This window comes from Carcharhinus amblyrhynchos, chromosome 26 (genome assembly GCF_965287045.1).
Source record: "Carcharhinus amblyrhynchos chromosome 26, sCarAmb.v2.hapA, whole genome shotgun sequence".
Taxonomy (NCBI): domain Eukaryota; kingdom Metazoa; phylum Chordata; class Chondrichthyes; order Carcharhiniformes; family Carcharhinidae; genus Carcharhinus; species Carcharhinus amblyrhynchos.
Window position 1 is genome coordinate 7,298,668 of NC_137349.1, and position 25,253 is coordinate 7,323,920.

Below are 25,253 nucleotides of genomic sequence, written 5' to 3' on the forward strand. Positions count from 1 at the left end.
CATGAGCGTAGGGGCTTTCTTGATGATTCAAAGGAATTGGACAGGAAAAACTAGCTATAAATCTGCAAATGAAGTTTCCCTCCCAGAAATGTTTGTCCTTTACCCACTGCCTCCTCTGAGGGCCTGGTCGATAATGGAAAATAGCCTCATGGGGAGTGACAGTACATGTTTTGCTGGCTATTTTGGATAACATTATTGTTCTATCTGACCTTAATGAGTGGAACAAAAATCACATTAAACAATTTCATTGTCTAGAGTTCACTGTTTTTTTTTCATATCTTCTGACGTTAAGACTGCTCCTCCGGGTGACTCAGTGGCTTAATGGACAGTGAGTGCAGTGAGGTATTGAGTCATAGGTAAAGAGCTAAATTTGACATGATCTTTGCTGAATGAGCTGATATTGGCAGCAGCAACATTGCAAAAACTACAATTCATCTCAGAATTGCAGTGCTTGTGGAGTGGTAGGGGGAGGGAGGGGGTGGGAGAGGGGGGATGGGGGCAGGAGAGACAAAAGAGTGAAAACTAACATTCTCCTCACGATAACTAAACAGTGACCCCTACTGGAAAGGGTACATGATTAGCAAAAGGAGATTTTGTCCATTAGGTATAATAAAATCACCATTCTCTTCCTGAGACTTCACATTAAATCAGTTCCTTCTGACGCACAGGGAATCTTGTCCACCCCCACCAGGGAGAAGAGGATAACATCCGATTGGACAAAGGAAAAAAGGCGAGTACAGGCCATCGGGTTCATTAATGCTCACCCTCGTGCATCATCCGCTCCAGAAATAACTTCTGGGAGAAACAAAACACAGAGGAAGACAAAAGCTGACCAAGATAATGGAAAAACAAAGATTCCTCCACAAAACACTCTTGAATGAGTCAAGAGATTACTCCCCCTAACATCACACTGGGCACATTTATATACAGATTTGAGACGTGCAAATGCTCTTAGGGCCTAAAGGGAGGGTGGGGGGTGGGATTTTCGTCATATAACAAGACTGCACAACCCGTAGCTCGTAATTTTCTGTTCATTAATGTCATTTCTGATTCTTGTCTGGCCCAAAAGGCAAGGCAGCTGCTCCATTTCCTCACTCATATCCTTCACAAAAGATTTGTTTTGGTTGTAATGTTCCCTACAAATCTAATCACTCCCTATCCTGGCTCACACACCAAATATCACTCCCATGTGGAGTGCTGCTTATGTTGATCACAATTTTCATAAGAGGAAGAAAACTTGATAAGTTGGGGGGGAAATATAGTGTAAATATTGTCCAAAAAAGGAAAGTCTTGCATTTATCTAGTGCTTTTCATGGTCATTGCATGACTCAAAGGGTTTTACAGCTGGTTAAGTACTATTGAAGGGTAGACGCTGATGTATTATGTAAGAATATAGGAACTGAGGTAGGCCATTCAGCCCATCGAGCCAGCTCCACTATTCAATACAGGAAAGAGATAGAGAATCTGGTGAACTGGTGCACCAACAATAATCTCTCCCTCAAAGTCAATAAAATGAAGGAGATAGTCATCGACTTCAGGAAGTGTATTGGAGGACATGCTCCTGTCTATGTCAATGAGGACGATGTACAAATGGGCGAGATTTACATGTTTTTAGGTGTCCAGATCACAACAACCTGTCCTGGTCCCCCCCCATACCAACACTAAAGTTATGAAAACCCACCAAAGCTTCTACTTTCTCAGAAGACTAAGGAAATTTGGTATGTTCATTACACCTCTCACCAACTTTTACAGATACACCATAGAAAGCATTCTTTCTTGGAATGGCTCCTGCTCTGCCCAAGACAGCAAGAAACTACAAAAGATTGTGAATGAAGCCCAATCCATCACTCAAACCAGCCTCCCACCCACTGACTCTGTCTACACTTCCCACGGCCTCGGAAAAGTAGCCACCATAATCAAGGACACTACGCACCCCGGACATTCTCTCTTCCACCTTCTTCCGTCAGGAAAAAGATACAAAAGTTCAAGGTCACGTACCAACCGATTCAAGAATAACTTCTTCCCTGCTACCATCATGAGTTTTGAATGGACCTACCTCGCATTAAGTTGATCTTTTTCTACACCCCAGCGATGACAATAACACTCCTTTCTTTCTCTACGATTTATCTGTATGGCGTGCATAAACAATACTTTTCACTGTAAATTAATATATGTGATAATAACAAATCATTCAAATCAAAATTAACATATTTATTGCTGATCAGACATTTCAGTGCCTTTTACCCACACCATCCCAATGACTGTTGATGTCATTGATGATTTCTGATTAACAATCTCTGCTCAGTGATTGTATTTCTACAGCCCTCTGGTGTCAAGAATTCCAAAGATTCACATCCCTCTGAGTAAAGAAATTTCTCCTCATTTTGGTCATGAGTGGCTTAGCCCTTATTTGGAAATTGTGTTCTCTGGTTGTAGTCTCCCCAACCAAAAGAAACATCTTACTCTCATCTACCTTGTCTTTTCCATTAAGTATTTTGTAGGTTTCAATGGGATCGTCTCTTATTCATCAAAACCCTAGAGAATACAGACCCAGTTTGCCCAATCTCGCAAGGGTGGCATGGTAGCACAGTGGTTAGCACTGCTGCTTCACAGCTCCAGGGACTTGGGTTCGATTCCCAGCTCGGGTCACTGTGTGGAGTTTGCACATTCTCATGTCTGTGTGGGTTTCCTCTGGGTCCTCCAGTTTTCTCCCACAGTCCAAAGATGTGCGGGTTAGGTTGATTGGCTATGCTAAGAAATTTCCCCTTCGTGTCCTGGGATGTGTAGGTTCGAGGGATTAGTGGATATAATATGTAGAGTCTGGGTGGGATTGTGTTCAGTGCAGACTCAATGGGCCGAAGGGCCTCTTTCTGCACTACAGGGTTCTATGGTTCTATCTCTCTTCATAAGACAATCTCGCCATCCTTGGAACAAATTTTGTGTTTGTTGCACTCTCTCTATGGCAATAATACCCTTCCTGAAGTAAGGGGACTCAGTACTCCAGATACAGACTAACCAAGCTTCTATACGATTGTAGCAAGACTTCACTACTCCTGTACTCAAATCCTCTTTCAATAAAGACTGAGCTTTGACAAAGGGTCATCTGGACTCGAAACATCACCTCTTGTCTCTCCTCACAGATGCTGCCAGATCTGCTGAGATTTTCCAGCATTTTTCTTTTGGTTTTACATTCCATTATCCTTCCTAATAGCTTTCTGCTGCTGATTAAAAAAAAAGAACATATCAAAAAGACATATTTTCTAAACAACCTGCTTCTACAGAACAAGTGTTCAAAAACAATGAGAGAGGTTTGTGCGGTTTTGTTTGGTACAATGAGAAATACATTATTTATAAACCATAAACAGATTCTTCAACTTGTTAATTTCCTAGACTTTCTAAACAGCATTAGGTGTCCAGATCACCAACAACCTGTCCTGGACCCCCATGCCCACACTATAGTTAAGAAAGCCCACCAACGCCTCTACTTTCTCAGAAGACTAAGGAAATTTGGCATATCAGCTATGACTCTCACCAACTTTTACAGATGCACTGTAAAAAGCATGCTTTCTGGTTGTATCGCAGCTTGGTATGTCTCCTCTTTGCCCAAGACTGCAAGAAACTACAAAAGATCATGCATGCAGCCCAATCCATCAGGCAAACCAGCCTCCCATCCACTGACTGTATCTACACTTCCCGCTCCCTCCGCAAAGCAGCCAGCATAATTAAGGACCCCACACACCCTGGACATTCTCTCTTCCACCTTCTTCCATTTGCAAAGAGATGCAAAAGTCTGAGGTCATGTTCCAACCGACTCAAGAACAGTTTCTTCCCTGCTGCCATCAAACTTTTGAAAGAATTTACCTTGTATTAAGTTGATCTTTCTTTACACCCTAGCTATGACTGTAAAACTACATTCTGTACTCTCTTATTTTCTTCTCTATGAACTGTATGCTGTCTGTATAGCAGGCAAGAAACAATACTTTTCACTGTATGCTAATACATGTGACAGTAATAAATCAAATCAAAGCATTCAATCCCAGCTTTCTAACCAGGGCTGAATTTTAAAAAAAGACCAGGCTTGAAAACAACTCAATTTATAGGAGTTTCAGACATCTGTAAACGTTTTCTGTAGAGTTTGAACTCTGGAGATGTACATGGTTTTCCAAAGTGGCCGTTGGAGTTTATTGCTTTCACCCAATTAATAATGATTGAGCGTTGCTGCACTGACTGAGCGGATAAACAGTCTAACACAAAATCCAACCTGTAGACCACCAAGTCCTGCCAATCTGGCTCTCCAAACTCAAGCAGAATGGCAGTAGTGTAATTATTTATTAATTGGTTTGTTCTTTCATGATTTTAGTGAGCCTAATGAGCCTGGAGATTTGGAAATGGCTGTTTCCAGCACAGTTATTGGTGGACATATGCAAAAAAAGTCACACGCAAATGCAACTTGAGATATGTGCAAACTAATGAGAACAAGACTTTCAACTTTATACGCAGCCCATGAAGACACTCTTGATTTCAACTAAAAGGTCCCAGGGTCAACATTTAATCTGTGTTAACTAATCTCAGCCATGGCATCAATTGGAGTTTTGCAATTTCTTGCAGCAGCCCACAGGGGAGGAGGAAGGGAAGAAAAAAATCATCAGTCTTTTACTCCTGATTGCTAAATAGTGATGGCTGATTCTACATGCGTGCACTGACCTACATTAGTTCCCAGTCCAGCAAAGGCTTGATTTTAAAAAAATCTCATCCATGTTTTCAGATTCCCTCATGGCCTCACTCATTCCCATCTCTGTAACCTTCTCCACATCTACAACCTCCCCTCTTCTGACTCTGACCTCTCGAGCATCCCAACGTTAACTGCTCCACCGTTGGCTACTGTATGTTAGCCCAAAGCTCTGGAATTTCTTTCCTACGATTCCCCGCCTCTTGATATCACAGCTAAAAATCGACTGCTTTCACCAAGTGTTTGGATGCCTTACTCGGCTTTTTTCTTGGAGAACGTTCTGGTGATGTGCCTCGAGATAGAATAGAATCATAGAATCCCTACAATGCAGAAGGAGGCCATTTGGCCCATTGAGTCTGCACCAACCACAATCCCACCCAGCCCCAATCCCTGTAACCCCGCGTATTTACCCTACTAATCCACTGACACTTGAGGGCAATTTAGCATGGCCAATTCACCCAACCCACACATCTTTGGACTGTGGGAGGAAACCAGAGCACCTGGAGGAAACCCACACAGACACACAGAGAACATGCAAACTCCACACAAACAGTGACCCAAGCCCAGAATCGAATCCAGATCCCGAGCACTGTGAGGCCACAGTGCTAACCATTGTGCCACCGTGCCGCCAAGATGTTTTACTACATTAAAGGCACTCTATAAATGCAAGTTGTTGTTGTATGTATGTGATAGTTTGATTAATCTCTTTGGTTAGGCATTCCAGAATCTGATTCTAACTATTTTTGAAAGGGATAAGAACATAAGAATTAAGAGCAGGAGTAGGTATCTGTCCCCTCGAATCTGCTCTGCCATTCAATAAGATCATGGCTGATCTTTATATGGAGTCAACTCCACTTACCTACCCATTCACCATAACCCTTAATTCCTTGCCTTAGAAACATTTAATGAGGCAGCCTCAACTGCTTCACTGGGCAGGGAATTCCACAGATTCACAATCCTTTGTGTGAAGAAGTTCTTCCTCAACTCAATCTTAAATTTGGTCCCCCCTTATTTTGAGGCCAAGCCTCCTAGTAATAGTTTCACTTGCTGGCGAAACAACTTCCCTGCTTCTATGTTATCTATTCCCTTCATAATCTTATATGTTTCTATAAGATCTCCCCTCATTCTTCTGAATTCCTCTGAGCATAGCCCCAGTCTACTCAGTCTCTCCTCGTAAGCCAATCCTCCCAACTCCGGAATCAACCTAGTGAATCTCCTCTGCACCCCCTCCAGTGCTAGTATATCCTTTCTCAAGTAAGGAGACCAAAACTGTGCACAGTACTCCGGGTGTGGCCTCACCAGCACCTTATATCCTCTCTATTTTTAAACTCCAACTCTCTTGCAACGAAAGACAAAATTTCATTTGCCTCCCATTTAAGAGAGTGCCCACCACCACTACAGAAATAGATCCCAGCATTACATAGTCACATTTGTATATCTAAATGGTGTCTGTTCCAGCCAAAAACTTCCAAGGATTCCCTCACGACTTGATGAATACAATACACCCAATGTTCTCCTTTCCTGCGTTCTCGAAATTCCAGCTCATCTCCTATCCTATCCCAAGTACATGTCTCCAGGTCTCTTTTGATCTCACTGATGAACGTTGGCCCCTAGTTCCCAGTGGCTCAAATTATCAAAGGTCCAGGGAAACATCCCTGGCCCAACCATCTTTATTTAAATACTTCAGCTACTTCAATGACCTTCCCTCTGATCCTTCAGATCATTGGTTGGGTTCTAGTTGGGGCTAATGGGGGGTTAATGGGTGCTATTCGGATTGGAGGTTGGTGACTAGTGGAGCGCCCCAGGGGTTGGTGCTGGGGCCTCAGCTATTTACCATTTATATAGATGATCTGGAGGAGGGAACTGAGTGTATGGTGTTGAAATTTGCTGATGACACCAAGATTGGGGGAACGGCAAATTGCGCGGAGGGTGTGGAGAGTCTGCAGAAGGATCTAGATAGGCTGGGCGAATGGGCCAGGAAATGGCAAATGGAATTTAATGTTGGCAAGTGCGAGGTGGTCCACTTTGGTAGGAATAATGGTAGGAAGGGCTATTTCTTACGTGGCGAAAAACTGCAGCAGGCGACGGTGCAGAGGGACCTCGGGGTCCTTGTGCATGAGTCGTAAAAACCCAGCTTGCAGGTGGTCAGGAAGGCGAATGGGATGCTGGCCTTCATAGCGAGAGGGATTGAATATAAAAGTAGGGAGGTCTTGCTGCGGCTGTATAGGGCATTGGTGAGGCCACAGCTGGAGTACTGTGTGCAGTTTTGGTCGCCGCACTTACGCAAGGATATTTAGGCCTTGGAGGGAGTGCAGAGGAGGTTTACTAGGCTGATACCGGAGTTGAGGGGGTTGAGCTATGAGGAGAGGCTGAATAAACTAGGCTTGTACTCGTTAGAGTTTAGAAGAATGAGGGAGATCTCATTGAGACATATAAGATGATGAATGGGATGGATAGGATAGAGGTGGAGAGACTCTTCCCGCTCAGAAAGGACAGTAGGACTAGGGGGCACAGCCTCAAGATAAAGGGGGGGGCAGTTTAGAACGGAGTTGAGGAGGAACTTCTTCACTCAAAGGGTGGTGAATATCTGGAATTCTCTGCCCGTTGAGGTGGTGGAGGCTGCCTCGCTAAATATTTTTAAGACGCGGGTTGATAGGTTTTTGATAGGCAAGGGGATTAAGGGTTATGGGGAGAGGGCGGGAATGTGGAACTGAGCCACGACAGATCAGCCATGATCTTATTGAATGGCGGGGCAGGCTCGAAGGGCTAGATGGCCTTACTCCTGCTCCTATTTCTTATGTTCTAACCCCCAAATTTCAAATTTATCTTTGAGAAAATGTGTGACCTGTCTATCTCTGCAATTATTTTACAGATATGGGGTGGAATTTTTCAGCCACACTCACGCCAAAACCAGAAAATCACGCCAAGGTCAACAGACCTTTGCATGGTCTGTACCCACCGCCCCCGCCACCGCCCCCCCACCCCCCCGCTACGACTCCCGTGGCAGGAGGGAGGGAAAACTTCCCCAAAGAGTAATAATTTGTGCTTCATTTGTTAGTCACACACCCAGTCAAAGGAGTCTTGAGAGCCCTGAGATTAAAGGGGGCTGCTTGAAATGAATTCAGTTATACTGTTCTACTCCAAATCTTGCAACTTCACCTCAACTTTCTCCCATTAAAGCAACACCACTTGACAACATAAAGCAACAAGAATGGGTGATCGCTTTATGTAACACTTCCACCCAGTCTGCAAGCATGACCACAAGCTTCAAGGGTGGAATTTTACTGGCATATCCACCCGAGGCCAACAGACAATGCCATTCTCTGAACCTCGCCTGCCCCCAGAATCCGGGTGAGTGTGCTGGTAAAATTCTGGCCTAAGTCTCCCGTCATTTTAATTCTCCACCTTGCACTCATGCCGACCTCTCTGTCCTTGGTCTGTGGCAACGTTCTGGTGAAGCTCAACATAATCTCAAGGAACAGCGCCTCAACTTTTACTTAGGCGGTCCAGACTCAACGTTGATTTTAACAACAGAAAATGCTTGAAAATTCGGCAGGTCTGGCAGCATCGTGGAGAGAGGAAGGAGAATTGTACTGGACTTGAAACATAAATCTCTTCCTCCTTCAAAGATGCTGCCAGACCTGCTGAGCATTCCAGCATTTTCATTTTTTAACATGTCAGGAATAACAGACCTGTCAATGTGCAGTGTAAACTGCATATCCTTCAGCTAGCCTTTGAATACACAAGAGAATTCACTGCAAATAGCATCTTCTGATGTTGGCATATTGATTGTATGTACTGCTGAAGAGTGTTGTAACATCTGAGCTGTATCTTGGCCATACAGACTTTTATCTTGCTGATATATACATCTGCTGAGCTCGCTTGCTTGTGAGAGTCAACGGGAGCAGATCGTTTACCAACTGCTGGAAGCGGCCTTCATTTCTCAAATGGAAACAAGTGGATCTACATGTGGTAGAGCTTCATGAGATTCAGATCCAGCAACAATGGATTGGTAACAGGTTTTGGCATTAATGCCCTATGGATAGCTGCAACAAACAGCTTGAAATTGTACTACTGTTTACTCATTGCTGCTCGCTGAACTGATGATATGCTGTTGCAGTATGGTGAGTAAATATGAATCGGTGTCTGCAGAGCAGGATACAGGGGATTTGATTTCTGCAACTTACTGTGTGTTACGTCAATTGGAATATTTTATGAATATGTACCGGGTCTACAGCTGGCTTGGGGACAGCACTGGGAGATTTGATCATTTTACTACAACACATTCTTTGTCCACTGCTGGATCATCACCATTAAGGGAACAATTTTCACCACAGTCATAACACACTCATTTAGTCAATTGTGTCTTGGCTGATCGTTCTCTAAGAACGATGCTTAACATTATTCCCATTGATAAAGGCTTGTTGCTTTGTTCCCAATTCCATTGCACGTCAGTCAAATAAATTCCATGGGTTAGTCAGTTCTAAGAGCTCAACAAAGATGTGCTCAGGTCTGGACAAGTTTAGATGATCATCCTTCCAACTGTGATTTGATGTCAAAATTTGCATCTTACATTGCATTACAAAATGCTCATCGGTTTAAATGGGTACAGAAGATACCTTCAAGCTCATATCTTGTACTTTGCTCATAAGTGAAACAATGAGTTAGGTTTCACAAGTCATTGTACCCTGCATCAAAATAAAAAAATTTATTGTTGTCACAAAGAGGCTCACATTAACGTTACAATGAAGTTACTGTGAAAATCTCCTAGTTGCCACACACCAGCACCTGGTCAGGTACACAGAGGGAACTTAGCACAGCCAACGCACCTAACCAGCACGGATTATGGGAGGAAACCCATGTAGACACAGGAAGAATGTGAATCGCAAAAACCCAGCCTGCAGGTGCAGCAGGTGGTCAGGAAGGCGAATGGGATGCTGGCCTTCATAGCGAGGGGGATTGAATATAAAAGTAGGGAGGTCTTGCTGCAGCTGTATAGGGCATTGGTGAGGCCGCAGCTGGAGTACTGTGTGCAGTTTTGGGCGCCGCACCTGCGCAAGGATATTTTGGCCCTGGAGGGAGTGCAGAGGAGGTTTACTAGGCTGATACCGGAGTTGAGGGGGTTGAGCTATGAGGAGAGGCTGAATAAACTAGGCTTGTACTCGTTAGAGTTTAGAAGAATGAGGGGAGATCTCATTGAGACGTATAAGATGATGAATGGGATGGATAGGATAGAGGTGGAGAGACTCTTCCTGCTCAAAAAAGACAGTAGGACTAGGGGGCACAGCCTCAAGATAAAGGGGGGGCGGTTTAGAACGGAGTTGAGGAGGAACTTCTTCACTCAAAGGGTGGTGAATATCTGGAATTCTCTGCCCGTTGAGGTGGTGGAGGCTGCCTCGCTAAATATTTTTAAGAAGCGGGTTGATGGGTTTTTGATAAGAGAGGGGATTAAGGGTTATGGGGAGAGGGCGGGAATGTGGAACTGAGCCACGACAGATCAGCCATGATCTTATTGAATGGCGGGGCAGGCTCGAAGGGCCAGATGGCCTACTCCTGCTCCTATTTCTTATGTTCTTATTTCTTATGTTCTTATGACTCGGCACAGAGTGACTCAAGTCAGGAATTGAACTGGATCCCTGGCACTGTGAGGCAGCAGTGTTAACCACTATGCCGTTAGTATTAGAATAAGATGACAGGATGCCATTTCCTGCATTAGAAGGATGTCAAATTTATCTTGACAATGTGCCCCCTCACTGCCCACCACCTACCACCCCCCCCCCCCCCACCCCACTGTTATAAAGAATAAAAATCGCAATATCCATTCACATTTTACTGTGATATCAAAAACTTGTCACGAAACACTCTTTTTCTCCCATGTTGAAGGGATTGGAGTTGATTGGGGATAAGTGAGACAATCGAGAGGCTATATTACTAGTAAAACTGTAGTTACTTAGATGAATGCTGACACACGAGATGCAGGAGATTTATGGCTATTGACTCATTCAAGACATATACAGGCAATATCTAAGCAAGGCTGAATACCTTATGGGAATTAATCAATCATATTCACACTTTTTGAACTAATCTTCAAGTCCTCCTAAATTATCCATGAACCTCATTAATATTCATAGAATTTTACAGTGCAGGAGACTGCTCAGTCCATTGTATGAATGTGGGTGTTCTCAAAGAATTATCCACTCACTCTTATCTACTTAGAGTCAGAGGCTTACAGCATGGAAACAGGTCCATTGGCCCAACTTGGCCATGCCACCTTTATTTTTTAAAAACCCCCAAGCTAATCCCGCATTTGGCCCATATCCCTCCATACCCATCATACCCCTGTAACTATCTAAATGTTTCTTAAAAGATAAATTGTACCCGTCTCTACTACTAGCTCATTCCAAACACTCACCATCCTGTGAAAAAACTGCTCCTCTGGGCACTTTTGTATCTCTTTCGCACCCAGAGGAAACCCACGCAGACACGGAGAACGTGCAGACTTCGCACTTATACGTATAGGAAGTTGAAGTCTCTGAAATATCCAAAGCTCCAGGTAGTAGCAGAACTTGGCAATTGTAGGTATGACTGTGAATAAAAGTAATAGAGTGGCCAAGAGAGTCCAGTGGTGGGCAACCTAGGCTAGTGAGTGGGCTGCATCAGTGGCCCTCCTTCATCTCAGTGGGTCGCAAGATTGAAATCAGGCAGTTCACTAACCAAGATCCCATGAATAAGATTAAATACATGCCGAACATTTCATAATGAGTTATAAATAATGTTTAATCATTCATACAATAATAGAACTTTTAACTTCAAATGGTAAAAGCAAAAGAAGTATTTATACTTTGGACACAGAGGGAGCACACAGCTCCCAGTCAATGTCGTGAGCAATCAGCACACACCTCACTGCACTTGCCCTTGCCCTACATGCAAATCACTTCAGTCAAACTGGTTGGGAAAAAAGCTACATGGACAGAACCCAACGGAATGTGGCAACCTTGCGCACGGACATCGGCCAACAAAATGTGTCTCAGCCACACTTAGAACACTGATGGACTGCATTTAGCCCCTGTGTTACAGTTTGCCCACCACTGATAGAGCTTGTTTCACAATTCAAGTTACCTCAACTCCACTGTCACTGATTCCCCCAACCAACCCGCCCCCGCCAACTATTCCCTTACCCCCGATTCCCTTTGTGACCAAAGAGAGTTCTGTGTTTTCCTTCAAAATGCCACAGTGGAATCTTTTGAAGCCTCATTTTAATGATGTTTCATCCAGATGTCAATAACCCCAACAGTACAGGAATCTCTTAGTGCAGCATTGGCATGTCAGCTGAGATTGAAGTTTAAGGATCCGGCGTGTACAAGGTTAATAAGGAGCTGAGTACAGTACCACCCACACAGCAATGTCAGGTAATATTTTTTTTTATTCCTTTCTCAGAGTTACAAAGCCAATGTACAGAGTGGACAAGGCAAGCCCTTAATCCACCCCCTTACTTGCTCAAAAAAAACAATTTAAATTCAAATTGAATCCAATTCATTTCATGGTCCCCACAGGGGAGAAATACAAGATCCAAGCTGACAAGAAAGTGACCCCAGACCCAGGGGTCAGTGTGGTGTTGAGCAGAAACAGGTGAAGACTCAAACATGGAGACAGTTGCTCAACTGTACCCTTCACTGCACATGTGTAAATAGTTCTAGTAGTTAATGAAGACTACAGTTAACCTACTGAAGACTACAAAGATTATATGCTCAAGTTTCTGGAGTGAGACTTGAAAAAACTAAGAGGCCAAAGAGCCACTGACTGATCTGCCGCTCAGTGGTACAACTGTCTACTCAATTTGCACAATGATACATCCAAACAAGGAGTGCATGTTTAATATATCAGAGATGGAAAAGCCCACTCCTTTAGCATTTCCTCACAAGTGTCCGCCACTCCTTGTGTAACCTCAAGCTGCATTTACTGCCAAAATGTCATGGTTGCTTTTATCAATATGAATTATTTATTTGCGCAAAAAATCTTTGGTTATAAGTGTGATACTTCATTCCAACAAAATAAAACTTCAAGTTCTGCCTCTAACGTCTGGATGACAGCGACTTGATAAGAAAAGTTTAAAATTTAAAAAACGTTTGAAACAAATTGGAGTTTAAAATATTGGATTGCAATAGCAAATGCAAAAGTTTGAGAGAAGGCAGCAAAACATAGATCTGATTTTCAATGGTTCTAATGAACTAACCCCTGGTGATGATAAAACTTAATGTAATGTGATTTTTACAAACAGGTTTACTAGCAGTCTTTAATCTTACTCATAATTACCATGATGTAGGTCTGTGAAAGCAGTTTTTGAGTCTAGCGCCTGTCAGCTGCAACCAGATTTTGCAAACCAACCTGAATTATTGACCGAGAGCTTGAAATTTACAACTGTTCTGATTTACTCTTTACACAAATAGAGTAATAAAGCAACATTAAATTTATCTCAGCTATTTAGAGGTAATTATAATTGCCTGAATCTACCCATTTACAGCAATAAAAAGGAACAGATCGTCTAAAGAAAGGCTTGCATCTATATAGCACCTTACATGGCCATTGGACTTTATTCATTAGTCACAAATAAGGCTTACATTAACACTGCAATGAAGTTACTGTGAAATTCCCCACGTCGCCACACTCTGGCACCTGTTCTGTTCAATGCACCCTAACCAGCACATCTTTCAGGCTTTAGAACCAGTGAATAACTTTTGGTGTCGTCACTGTTGCATTGTGGGAAATGTAGCAGCCAATTTACTCACAGCAAACTCCCACAAACAGTTGTGTGATAATGACCAGATGATACGTTTTTTCCTGAAGTTGATCGAGGGAGAAGTATTGGCGGGACACTTCGGAGAACACCCTTGCTCTTCTTTGATCTAGTGTCTTGGGAACTTTTACGGCAACTCTAAAAGGGCAGACAGGACCTCGGTTTGACATCTCATCCGAAAGGCAGAACCTCCAATAGTGCAGTACTGATGTGTCAGCCTAGATCTTTGTTTTAACTCCATCAATGGGATTTAGAGCCAGAATCTTCTAATTTATTCATCCAAATGATTGTACCTTCAACAGTGCAGAAGTATCTCAGTCCTGCACCGGAATGCTAGCTGAGATTATAGTACAAGGGTCCGGCACATCGAGGTAATGTCCATTCACACAGCGATAAAAGATGACACAGGACTGAGACCTGGGGGTCAGTACGGCATTGAGCAGAAATGAGAATCCCTCCTAACTCTCTTCATCTCTCCCAATCTAAGAAGTCTCAAGTTTAAAGTTTATTTATTTATTAGTCACAAGTAGGCTTACATTAACACTGCAATGAAGTTATTGTGGAAATCCCCTAGTTGCCACACTCCGGCGCCTATTTGATTACACCAAGGGAGTATTTAGCATGGCCAATGCACCTATCCGGCACATCTTTTAGACTGTGGGTGGAAACCGGAGTACCCGAAGGGAAGCTATGTGGACACTGAGAACTTGTAGACTTCGCACAGACAGTGACCCAAGCAGGGAATTGAACCCAGGTCCCAGGCGCTGTGAGACAGCAATGCTAACCACTGTGCCACCCCTGGTGTCATCTCCTCAATCACATCAGAATCCCCCTTTCCCCCCTGCAGTCTTCTCCCAATAGTACTCAACTTACCATTAGTTTTTCTGAGAAGGGCCTTAATATCTTTTAGTGCTTTAAGATAAACATTTATGTCTGACTTAATTAATAAAAATAACTTCAAATTGAAAAGTCTATGTTCTAAAAAACATTGTTAAAATTGATTTTAACTCCCAATATTTCCTCAGTGGACGTATTTACCATAAGAGAAACCTACTGCCTGAAAAACAAACAAATTGGATATTCCAACTCCATATGCTTATCTACCATATGCATTTTACAGCAAAACAGACAAGGCACTTTTCTATTATTCTATAGTGCAAAACAGATTGGCACTTAGAAAATAAAACTAAAAATGAATAATAAAGTAGCATTAAATACCTAACTGGAATATTTCAGTTGTTTTATTGTATATTTATGCAACAAAAATTCAGAAAGCATCATTTAACTTTCCCTAAATCACAGTGGTTAACTTAGTTTATGAACAGGCATTAACAAGGTAACACAATTTAGCCATACATCTAGTTTATGGCAAGTCTCTACAATGCACGTAAATTTAACAAGTAATGACATGGAGATTAATACATTAGATTGTGAATAAAATGAGGCACAAATAGTACCTCATTGGCAATTTAACAAGACAATATTGCATGTGTTGGTTTTTTTATGAATCTGTAAGGTACCATTTGCTTGTACAAAATATAAACTTATCAAGTTGTGGGGCAATCGATAACGCAAGTGCTTTGCGCACATGGCAAGGTTGTATAACCAAAAGAGAAAATGCTGGAATATCTCAACAGGTCTGGCAGCATCTGTAAGGAGAGAAAAGTGCTGACATTGAGTCCAGATGACTCTTTGGCAAAACCAAAAGTCATGCCCTTTTAGTTTTGACAAAGGTTTATCTCGGCTCGAAACGTCGGCTCTTTTCTCTCCTTACAAATGCTGCCAGACCTGCTGAGATTTTCCAGCATTTTCTCTTTTGGTTCCAGATTCCAGCATCCGCAGTAATTTGCTTTTATTCAGGAGTATATATGTGCCAAAGATGGTCATTTTTGTGCATCTCAGAATAAAATTGGCTGGACATGTCCGAAAATTAAATAAAGTTTAAAATTCATTTATTGTTGTCACAAGCAAGCTTACATTAACACTGTAATGATGTCACTGTGAAAATTCCCTAGTCACCACACTCTGGCGCCTGTTTGTGTAAAAGTGAATCTCAGTGGAACTTGAGGCAACCAGGAGATGAAAGGACAAGGATTAATCAGTTTACACATTCCCAATCTTATGGTCCTCTTCAATGATACAAAATTTCTCATGTTAACTCTTCTTTTAATACTTGGCAACCCTCAAAATAGGGTGCAAATATTAGAATCCAAGATATTGCTGTTGGAGTAAAACTAGAAATATATTCTCCACCAAATAGAAGAAAATCCCCATTCTCAGTTCTTCTTGTTAGCCAACCTCAGTTTATCTCAAATGCTGACCAAACGCACAAATACTTAATTGGTTTGAGTACCAGGCCTCCATCAAAAAGATTGCATGTTCATTAGCCTCGATAAGAACTATGTTAGAAGTTGTCTTGGCTCTGGATGCAATTATAGTTTTCAGCTCTGTGGCTTCATGTTATAACCAAAACTTCCCATACATATAGAATTAATGATTTTGTTTCTGACATACCTTCCACAAGCCACAGCAGTATCCAAACATGCCTGAGGGAGTGATGTACACCCATTCCTTACAATGGGCAAGATGTCCAAAAAATTATTTTCTGATCGTCTGAAAATTAATTTCTTATACAAACTGTTCTCACTAAAGAAATAAATTATTCAATCAGCAATCAATTTGCTAACTTTGTTCCCAAAACCTCCTGGAGCAGCCACAAAACTATCGTACAAAACATGCTTATTTAATATTAGAAAGCTGTACGACCATTCAAATTTCAGAAAACAGCATGGAATGGGTTGCAAAAGGTAATGTTGTTAATGTTGTACTCATGGTCTTCCAAAAGGTGTTTGATAAAATGCCACAAGATAGACTAGGTCAGAAAACGTGAAACCCACTGGACTAAAGGGAAGCCTGGATACAAAGTTGACGAAAGTAAAAGTTTATTAATTAATGTCACAAGTAAAGCTTACACTAATACTGCAATGAAGTTACTGTGAAATTCCCCTAGTCCAGCACCTGTTCAGGTCAATGCACCTGGCCAGCACGTCTTTCAGACTGAGGGGGGACACTGGAGCAGCTAGGGGAAATCCACACGAGCACAGGGAGAACTGCAAATGCCGCACAGTGACCCAAGCTGGGAATCAAACCCAGGTCCCTGCGCTGTGAGTCAGCAGTGCTAACCACTGTGCTGCCTAAGAAAGAGAAAGTAGTAGCGAATAGTGGTTTTTCATTCTGAAAGTAAGTGCACAGAGGAGTTGCTTGGGGTCAGGACAACTACTCTTTCTGATATATAGTGAAGACCTGGATTTGGGTATACTGGGCACAATTTCAGATTTAAGATAACATGAAATTCAAAAATGTTGTGATCAACGATGATGATAGTACAGGCTTCAGGAGAAAGCAACTGGTGAAACAAGTAGACAGATGGCAGATTAAATTTAACGTAGAAAAGCCTTTTAGTAGGAAGAATGAAGAGACAATATAAAATAAAATACAGAATTTTAAAGAGGATGCAAGGATAAGACTGAGTTTGAGCACACAATTTTTTAAACATGGCAAGACAAACCACAAAAATTGTTTAAAAAGTATATCTGGATCCTTGGTTTTATAAGCACATTAAGGAATTTATGCTAAATCTTTACATAAAAACACCACTCAGGCATCACTTGGGAGTACTGGGTTCAGCTTCAGAAAGGATGTCACGACCTTGGAGAGGGTGCTGGGTAGATTTACTTGAATGGTATCAGAGATGCAAAACTAGTATGGAGAGACTTAAGATCAGGTTGCCCTCCTCTGGGTAAATAAGGCTAACAGGAGATTTGAATGAGTGCAGTTTTTAAATGGAGTAAATATAAGAACAAGGAGGCGGCCATTTGGCCCCTTGAGCTTGCTCAGCCATTCAATAAGATCATGGCTGATCTTTTCGCGAACTCAGCTCTACTTACCCGCCCGCTCACCATAGCCGTTAATTCCTTTACTGTTCAAAAATCTTTCTATCCTTACCTTAAAAACATTCAATGAGGTAGCCTCAACTGCTTCACTAGGCAGGGAATTCCACAGATTCACAACCCTTTGTGTGAAGAAGTTCCTCCACAACTCGGTCCAATATTTGCTCCCCCTTCTTTTGAGGTCACGCCCCTAGTTTCACCTGCCATTGGAAACAACCTCGCTGCTTTTATCTCATCTATTCTCTTCATAATCTTACATATTCCTAATAACATCCCCTCTCATTCTTTTAAATTCCAATGAGTATAGTCCCAGTCTACTTGGTCTTTCTTCATAAGCCAACCCCCTCAACTCAAGAATCAACCTAGTGAATCTCCTCTGCACCTCCTCCAGTGTCAGTATATCCTTTCTCAAGTAAAGAGACCAAAACTGTGCACAGTTTTCCAGGTGTGGCCTCATCAGCACCTTATACAGCTGCAACATAAGCACCCTGTTTTTAAACTCTATCCCTCTAGCAATGTAGGACAAAATTCCATTTGCCTCCTTAATTACCTGCTGCACCTGCAAACCAACTATTTGTGATTCATACGGGGGAAACTATTTTCAGTGTCCGACGAGTCAGCAATTAGAGTACATGGATTAAAAAGGAAATTGGCAAAGAACCCTATGTGACACAAGGGAACAAATAAATGAATGCTCCGAATTGTCGTGACCAATGCATTTCTTGAAAGGGTGATGTAAGCAGATTCTTTCATGGGACGTAGGCATAGCTGGCAAGGCCGCCATTTGTTCTCCATTGCTAACTGTCCTTGAACTGAATAGCCTTCTAAGCCATTTCAGAGACCGACTTAAGAGTCAACTGCATTGCTGTGGGTCTGAAATCACATGTAGGCCAGACTGGGTAAGGACAACAAATTTGTTCCTTAACCAGGATGGATTTTAACAGAAATTGATGATAGTTTCACTGCATTACTAAAACGAGCTTTCAATTCCAGATTTATTAATTGAATTGAATTCCACAAGCTACCATGGTTGGATTTGAACCCAATGTCCCCAGAGCATTAGTTTGGGCCTCTGGTGACTAGCCCAATGGCATTACCGCTACACCATTAGCTTTCAAAAGCGAATTGGATAAAATGTGAATGGAGAAAATGAAAGTGCCAGAGAACAAAGAACATTATATAGCACAGGAACAGGCCCTTCAGTCCTCCAAGCCTGCACCGACCATGCTGCCTGACTTAAGTAAAACCACTATGCTTCTGGGGACCATATCCCTCTATTCTCATCCTATTTATGTATTTGTCAAGACGCCCCTTAAAAGTCACTACAGAACCTGCTTTCACTATCTCCCCCGGCAGCAAGTTCCAGGCACCCCCCCACCCTCTGTGCAAAACATCTACCTCATACATCTCCTTTAAACCTTGCCCTCGCACCTTAAACCTATGTTCCCTATTAGTTGAATATAGAACTATGTGGAGAACGCTACCAAAAGAGCTGAAAGAGGCACAATGGACAGAGTGGCTTCCTTGTGCATTATACCATTCCATAATTCTATTAATAACCTGCTCCCACCAGACACTCATACCTAAAATCTACTGCTTTAAAGCAACTCAATTTCTGGATCTTTTTCTTTACAATAAAGTAAGGAAATCATGCTTAATATGAGCTTGGTCAAGATTGCACAGCTAGACAAGCTTTAAATGACAGCACAGGGTAGTCAACTCTTGAATGTTACAATTTATGGCAGGCGTATATAGTCACTAGTCCCAAAGCTGTTCATGCTCAAAATGCCATGGATTTAGTTATGTGATGACAAAGGTGGAGCCTCATCCCATCTTCAATTTTCTTCAGTCCTATAACTCTCATGGACTTCTGCACTCCTCAAACATGGACCTCTCCAGCATCCCAGGTTTTAATTGCACCAATGCTTTCAGCTACCAATCATAAATTCTAGAATATCCCTTCCTAAACCGCTCCAGCTACCTTCTATTTTTGACTTGAAGACCCTTCTTGACCAAGCTTTATATATTGTGCCCAAAGAGCTCCGTACAAGACTTAGACTATAAGAAATAGGGACAGGGTGGGCTGTTAGGCCTTGACTGATCCAAAGTTCCTCACAAAGTTTATTTATTAGTGGCACAAGTAGGCTTATATTAACACTGCAATGAAGTTATCATGAAAATCCCCTACGACCACTTTCCTGCCCTTTCCTTGTAACTCATGATTCCCTTACTGATCAACTTACTGGCTTGGTGTCAAATGTTATTTGATGATGCGCCTGTGAAGAACTTTGGTACATTTTAAGCTAAGTGCACTATGCAAATACAAATTGTTGTTGGAGAACTGAATCACTCCAGCTTTAAGTCAGTCATTCATTAAATAATGTACCAAAACAGAGAATAGGTCATAATGGGAGCAGGTTATAGCCAAAATTCCAAAAAGGCATTATTTCATTCTCCGAAAACATGCTGGAAAATCCGATTAGAATAGTACCAGAAAAGCCTAGTGGTTAAGGTGTTGGACTTAAGATACAATAGATATATGCTCGAGTTGGTTTGAACCCCACTCCTGGTAAATTGATTTTCTTTTCTCAAAGGAAGGGGAGTCTAAAACTAGAGGGCATAGGTTTAAGGTAAGACACACAAAAAAGTGTCCAGAGGGACAATTTTTTCCACAGAGTGTGGAGTGTGTCTGGAATGAGCTGCCAGAGGTAATAGTAGAGGCAGGTACAATTTTGTCTTTTAAAAATCCATTTAGACAGTTACATAGGTAAGATGGGTATAGAGGGATATGGGCCAAATGCGGGCAATTGGGACCAGCTCCAGGGTTTAAAAAAAAAGGACAGCATGGACAAGTTGGGCCAAAGGGCCTGTTTCCATGCTGTAAACCTCTATGACTATAACAGTTAAAAAAAAACTACCCTTAACTGGGACAGACATGATCAGCTGAAGGGCTTTTTCTGTACTGTAGACCACAATGACAGCAAAGGAATGGCGATATACTTGCAGTTGGGACAGTGTGTTCAAACTTGCTTCCTTCTCGGTCCTTATGACGCAGCAACAGACTGCCTTAACCAGCTGAACCCTAAGGAAGACTCGACATTCTCCCTTAAATCATTGCTGTGGGACCAGTCCATACTTGCTTGACTTAGGAAAGCTTAGCATTAGATTATTTAAGCAATATGATGTACCACCAAGATGGATCAGTCACCTTTGGGACTAAAAGTATTAGAAAACATGCAACAACTTGTGGCCTTGGGGGTACCCAGTTTTGAGGGAATTTTAAATACGAGTAGCTCGGCATTAACATTTCACCTCTTAACTAGGTGGTGGTTTTCTAATGGAATCTGCATCAAGCTACCATAACAAAGTTACTTCAGTGTTTTCAATATCAACCGACGTCCGTTGGGATCTTCATTCCGACTATGCAGTAATGCAATCTTTAACTTTTAGAACTATCATCCAATCAGTCAAAGTGACTTGAACCTCAGGCTGCTGCCAATTTGGAACCCATCACCACAGTGACATTTACAAGCTAGTCTACAAGAAACACACCAGTGTTTGCAGCTATAAAATATAATTGGATGTGGATTTTCACAAGTTAGAAAACAGAGTAATGTGGAATGTGGTAGGTCCAAATAATTTTTGAATTTAAAAATGATAAACTTTTTAGATGGAGGTCTGTTATACTTCTGAAATGTTGATTCTTAGAATCTGTTTTTGCTTGGAGTTTTTGAAAGTCGGTATTTAAAAAATAAATTCAATTATTTAGGCTTACATACAAGGAATGCAGGTACAAGTGAGATACTGGAACTGGTCATAGAGTCAGAGGTTTACAGCATGGGAACAGGCCCAACTCGTCTATGCCGCCCAGTTAGTCAGCTCAACCTATACTAGATTCCAGTACAAGTGAAGACTTTAAGTTTATTTGTGTCATAAGCAGGCTTACATTAACACTGCAATGAAGTTACTGTGAAAATCTCCTAGTTGTCACACTCTGGCACCTGTTCGGAGTACATTGAAGGAGAACTTAGCACCTAGATGGGGAAAGGGGAAGTGGGGTGGGTAGTTGATAGTTTGAAGGACAAACATCGAAGCACATTTACTTTTAATAAGCTGACTCGTGTCAGGGCAATGCACCCCAGAGATGCTTGATACAACATGTGGAACATGATGCAAAATGAAAATATTGAAACTAGACCGAAGTATAGGGACAGAAAGAATAACTCACACCATTCTATATACAAACAGCTCCCTCAAGAGGCCAAAAGGAAAAGGGATTCACAAAATCTTACGTACCAGAGCTGTATTATGTATATAACATAAATTCTAATGTTAACTGATTAATATTGAAATAAGGTTTTCCACGAAGTCCGTCAGCTGAAACAAACTGTGGCCTGCTATACAAGGACGGACCCAAAACTGACCAAGAAAACCGTCAAAATTGCACATTATAAAATGTGACAACTACAGTAATTACTCTGTAGTGAGATGGCTTATTACAAATTGAACCACCTTTGCCTTCTTAGCTTATATCAACCAAACCCCTGGAGCTTACAACTACATCACTCATGTTCTTTATGCTCTTTGCAACATATTACATCAAGTAATTTTTTTCTACTTACTTTCAATACGTGCTGCAAAAACAATTAGCATTAATAGTTGATGCTCATCATAAGTGCCATTTCTAGTTCTGTTCACCTCAGCAGCCACCCCCTTCAATTTGTCTCCTGTTCTCATTCCTGCCGCCTTCCACAGGCACTTCCAGCCCCTACCTTCAGCAATTGGCTAGACGGCTCCCCTGCCAATACTGAAACCAAGGCTGCCCTGGGGCTCCTACAAAAGGAAAATTGGCAATTACTGCGGATGAAAGACGCTGGTGCCAAAAGTGATAAAATTCAACGTGAGGTACAAGCCATTACCAAGCTGTAAAAACTGACCACCAAAGTGCAAAATGCTCAAAATCTGTATGAAAGCTGATTCAGATGAGATTTTTCCTTTGTACTCTGGGATACCAGGCTCTGCTTTATGGCTAAGGCACTTATTTCCACAGTACCAATACTTACTTTTAAACATTCATTCATCTACAACTCAATTATTTAGTTAGTGGTCCGGTATTGAAGTATTTGCAGAATGTTGCCTGTAGGAATGGAGCTGGAACACCTACACATTATAAAATCAATTAGGAAGAGGAAGGTGTCAGCCCCTGGTGGTATGGTCATTAAAAAGTGTTTTCTAAAAAAAAGGTGTTGATAATAATCCCTCAAGAAACAGAGATAATTTCTTTTCTACAAGTTAAAAATATGGCAGAATTTCATTTGATGGCCTATTTAGAAATGGCCTTTCCTAGCCTGGAACGGCGTCACAGGGACAGATGGTCACAGATTCAATTCCTGCTTGCAGCTAGCTGATTACAGCCACGCAGCAACAGAGGGGAACCTTAGATTAAAATGATGCAGCACTGAAGGAGACCATTAGACTCATTGTGCTTCTGAAAAAAAACCATCCCACTCCCTTGCTCACTCCCCATTGCCTTACAAATTTTCCCTAGACAAATCACAGAAACCCTACATTGCAGAAGGCCACTTGGCCCATCGAGTCTGGACCGACAACAATCCGACCCAGGCCTTATCCCCGTAACCCCACATATTTACCCCGCTAACCCCTCTAACGTACACATCCCAGGACACTAAGAGGCAACTTAGCATGGCCAATCCACCTAACAGCACATCTTGGTCTGTGGGAAGAAGCCAGATCAAATGTTTATCCAATTTCCATTTGCCAGTTAATATTGAATCTCCTACCACTACTCTTTCAGGCAGTGCATACCTGATTTTAACAACCTGGAGAGTATTTAAAAAAAATTCAAAAATAAAAACTACTGTTTAACTGAATGCAACTGGAACTATCAAAGGATTTAAGACAAAGTGCAATTAAATGCAAACAAAGATGTAATTACTATCAGTAATCTTTAAGGACACATGACACAGGAATAAAACAGCTTTATTGGAGATGGGGAACAACTGAGAGTTGGGAAAAACAGCAATTTCTTAAATCTTGCAATCCATTGGAGGGATTTATTATTTTGTCCGGGTCATGTTGGATTGGAAAACAGACATTTATGCTTCGTCAAAAAAGCCCATGGGAATTTGGCATTTCTCTATAGAATCTTATGCACCTAAAAAAAACCTATCAGATTAAAATAAAATTTTAAATCACGTTTTGCTCATAAACCAAGGAGTATGAGAGTGGGATTAGCAAGTATGCAAAACAGGCTTTCTTCTTAAAATGTTCAGTATATATCAGTCTCCACCTTGAGCTCACTGTTAATGAACTTTTCACACTGGAGATGCAATTACTGAGAAAGCAAGGTGCATAGAAGGTGAGCAGCAAAAACAAAAACAAAATCAAGGAAAGATATAGGCCATTGAATAGCCATTATCATTACATGTTATACATGTACACTTGCTGACTTCTCTCTAATCTAGTCAGTCTCAGTTTTAAAAAACAACTAGTGGGGGGAAAAGGCAGGTTAGGAGATGCACTAGTGCAACTCCCTGACGCAAGTATCGTTAACTTTCATTTGGCTGAACTTTGTGTTTAAACTAATTGACGAGCAATCTCAGAAATAGCGTAGCAAGAGATCATTGATGAAGTGAAACATGATGCCCGAAAAATACAACAATTGTTTTCACAAAATAAAATTCATTGCTTCAGCCCACACATCCTCCCCAAGGCATGCATCATTCCAAAACAGGGGGAATGAGATAATCCAATTCAGAGGGCATTGGAGTATTATTTTTTGCAAGGAGACTGCCTGGGAATGCTCCACTGAGCTCTTCCCTCCAATCCCATGGGGAAAATCATCAAACTCCTTTCCCTTGGAACCAAGTGGTAAAAACCAAGGAACGCAGAACTACATGTTACCAATACATTGCAATGCCAACTTTTACACAGATGAATAATCTGTAAAACGCTCACCTTAAACGATCATATACAAAAAAATGGAAATGTTATGCAATCTGTCGACAAATGCAACATGATAGATTTTATTACACATATATGAAATACTGTTTATAAAAAAGGGGTCCAGTCTATATGAAGATCCCCTTTGCTGATGCTTTCATCCCCAAGGCTTCTTCATCCAACTCTTGATGTATTAGAGTAGTCTCCCTGCTGATGCAAGAGGCCAATTCTTCGATCATCGTGAAGAAGCTGTGAACGTAAACAAAAGTTTATTTATTAGTCACAAGTAAGGATTACATTAACGCAGCAATGAAGCTACCATGAAATTCCCCTATTGGCCACAGTCTGGTGCCTGTTTGGATCAATGTATCAATACACTCAGAACGTGGGAGGAAACTGCAGCATCCGGAGGAAACCCGCGCAGACACAGGAAGAACGTGTGAACTCCACACAGACAGTGACCTAAGCTGGGAATTGAACCTAGGACCCTGGCGCTGTGAGGCAGCAGTGCTAACCACTGAGATAAATGGTAGATATGGGTTTGTGTTAGCATCCATCGCAAGAATTTTGACATCTTTCACAACAAGCAAAGAGCTGGTGACCCAGAAAGCCATTCAACCTGCACTGCAACATAGTGGGTGGATCAAGGTCTTTAACATATTCAGGAGGCTAGTTTTACACTGCATCAAACAAAAGTGTTAGTTTCAATATTGTTGGCATTGATTTCATTTATATCAATAATGTCTAGTATGCTGATAACTCCAACAAAGTTTATTTTTATATAAAAGGAACTTTGTCGTAACTTTATCCTTTCCCT

At 41.7% G+C, this 25,253-nt stretch overlaps 1 protein-coding gene across 1 annotated transcript in view; it reads right to left on the reverse strand.

Moving 5' to 3' along the window:
* Nucleotides 1-23,457: 23,457 nt before the first annotated feature.
* The window catches only part of haus8 (HAUS augmin like complex subunit 8), a 50,784-nt gene continuing 48,988 nt past the window's right edge, over nucleotides 23,458-25,253 (reverse strand). Inside the window, exon 15 of the mRNA XM_080212776.1 lies at nucleotides 23,458-24,685. Within this exon, the coding sequence (XP_080068902.1) occupies nucleotides 24,565-24,685 (121 nt within the window). The 3' untranslated portion in view covers nucleotides 23,458-24,564. The remainder of the gene's footprint in view (nucleotides 24,686-25,253) is intronic.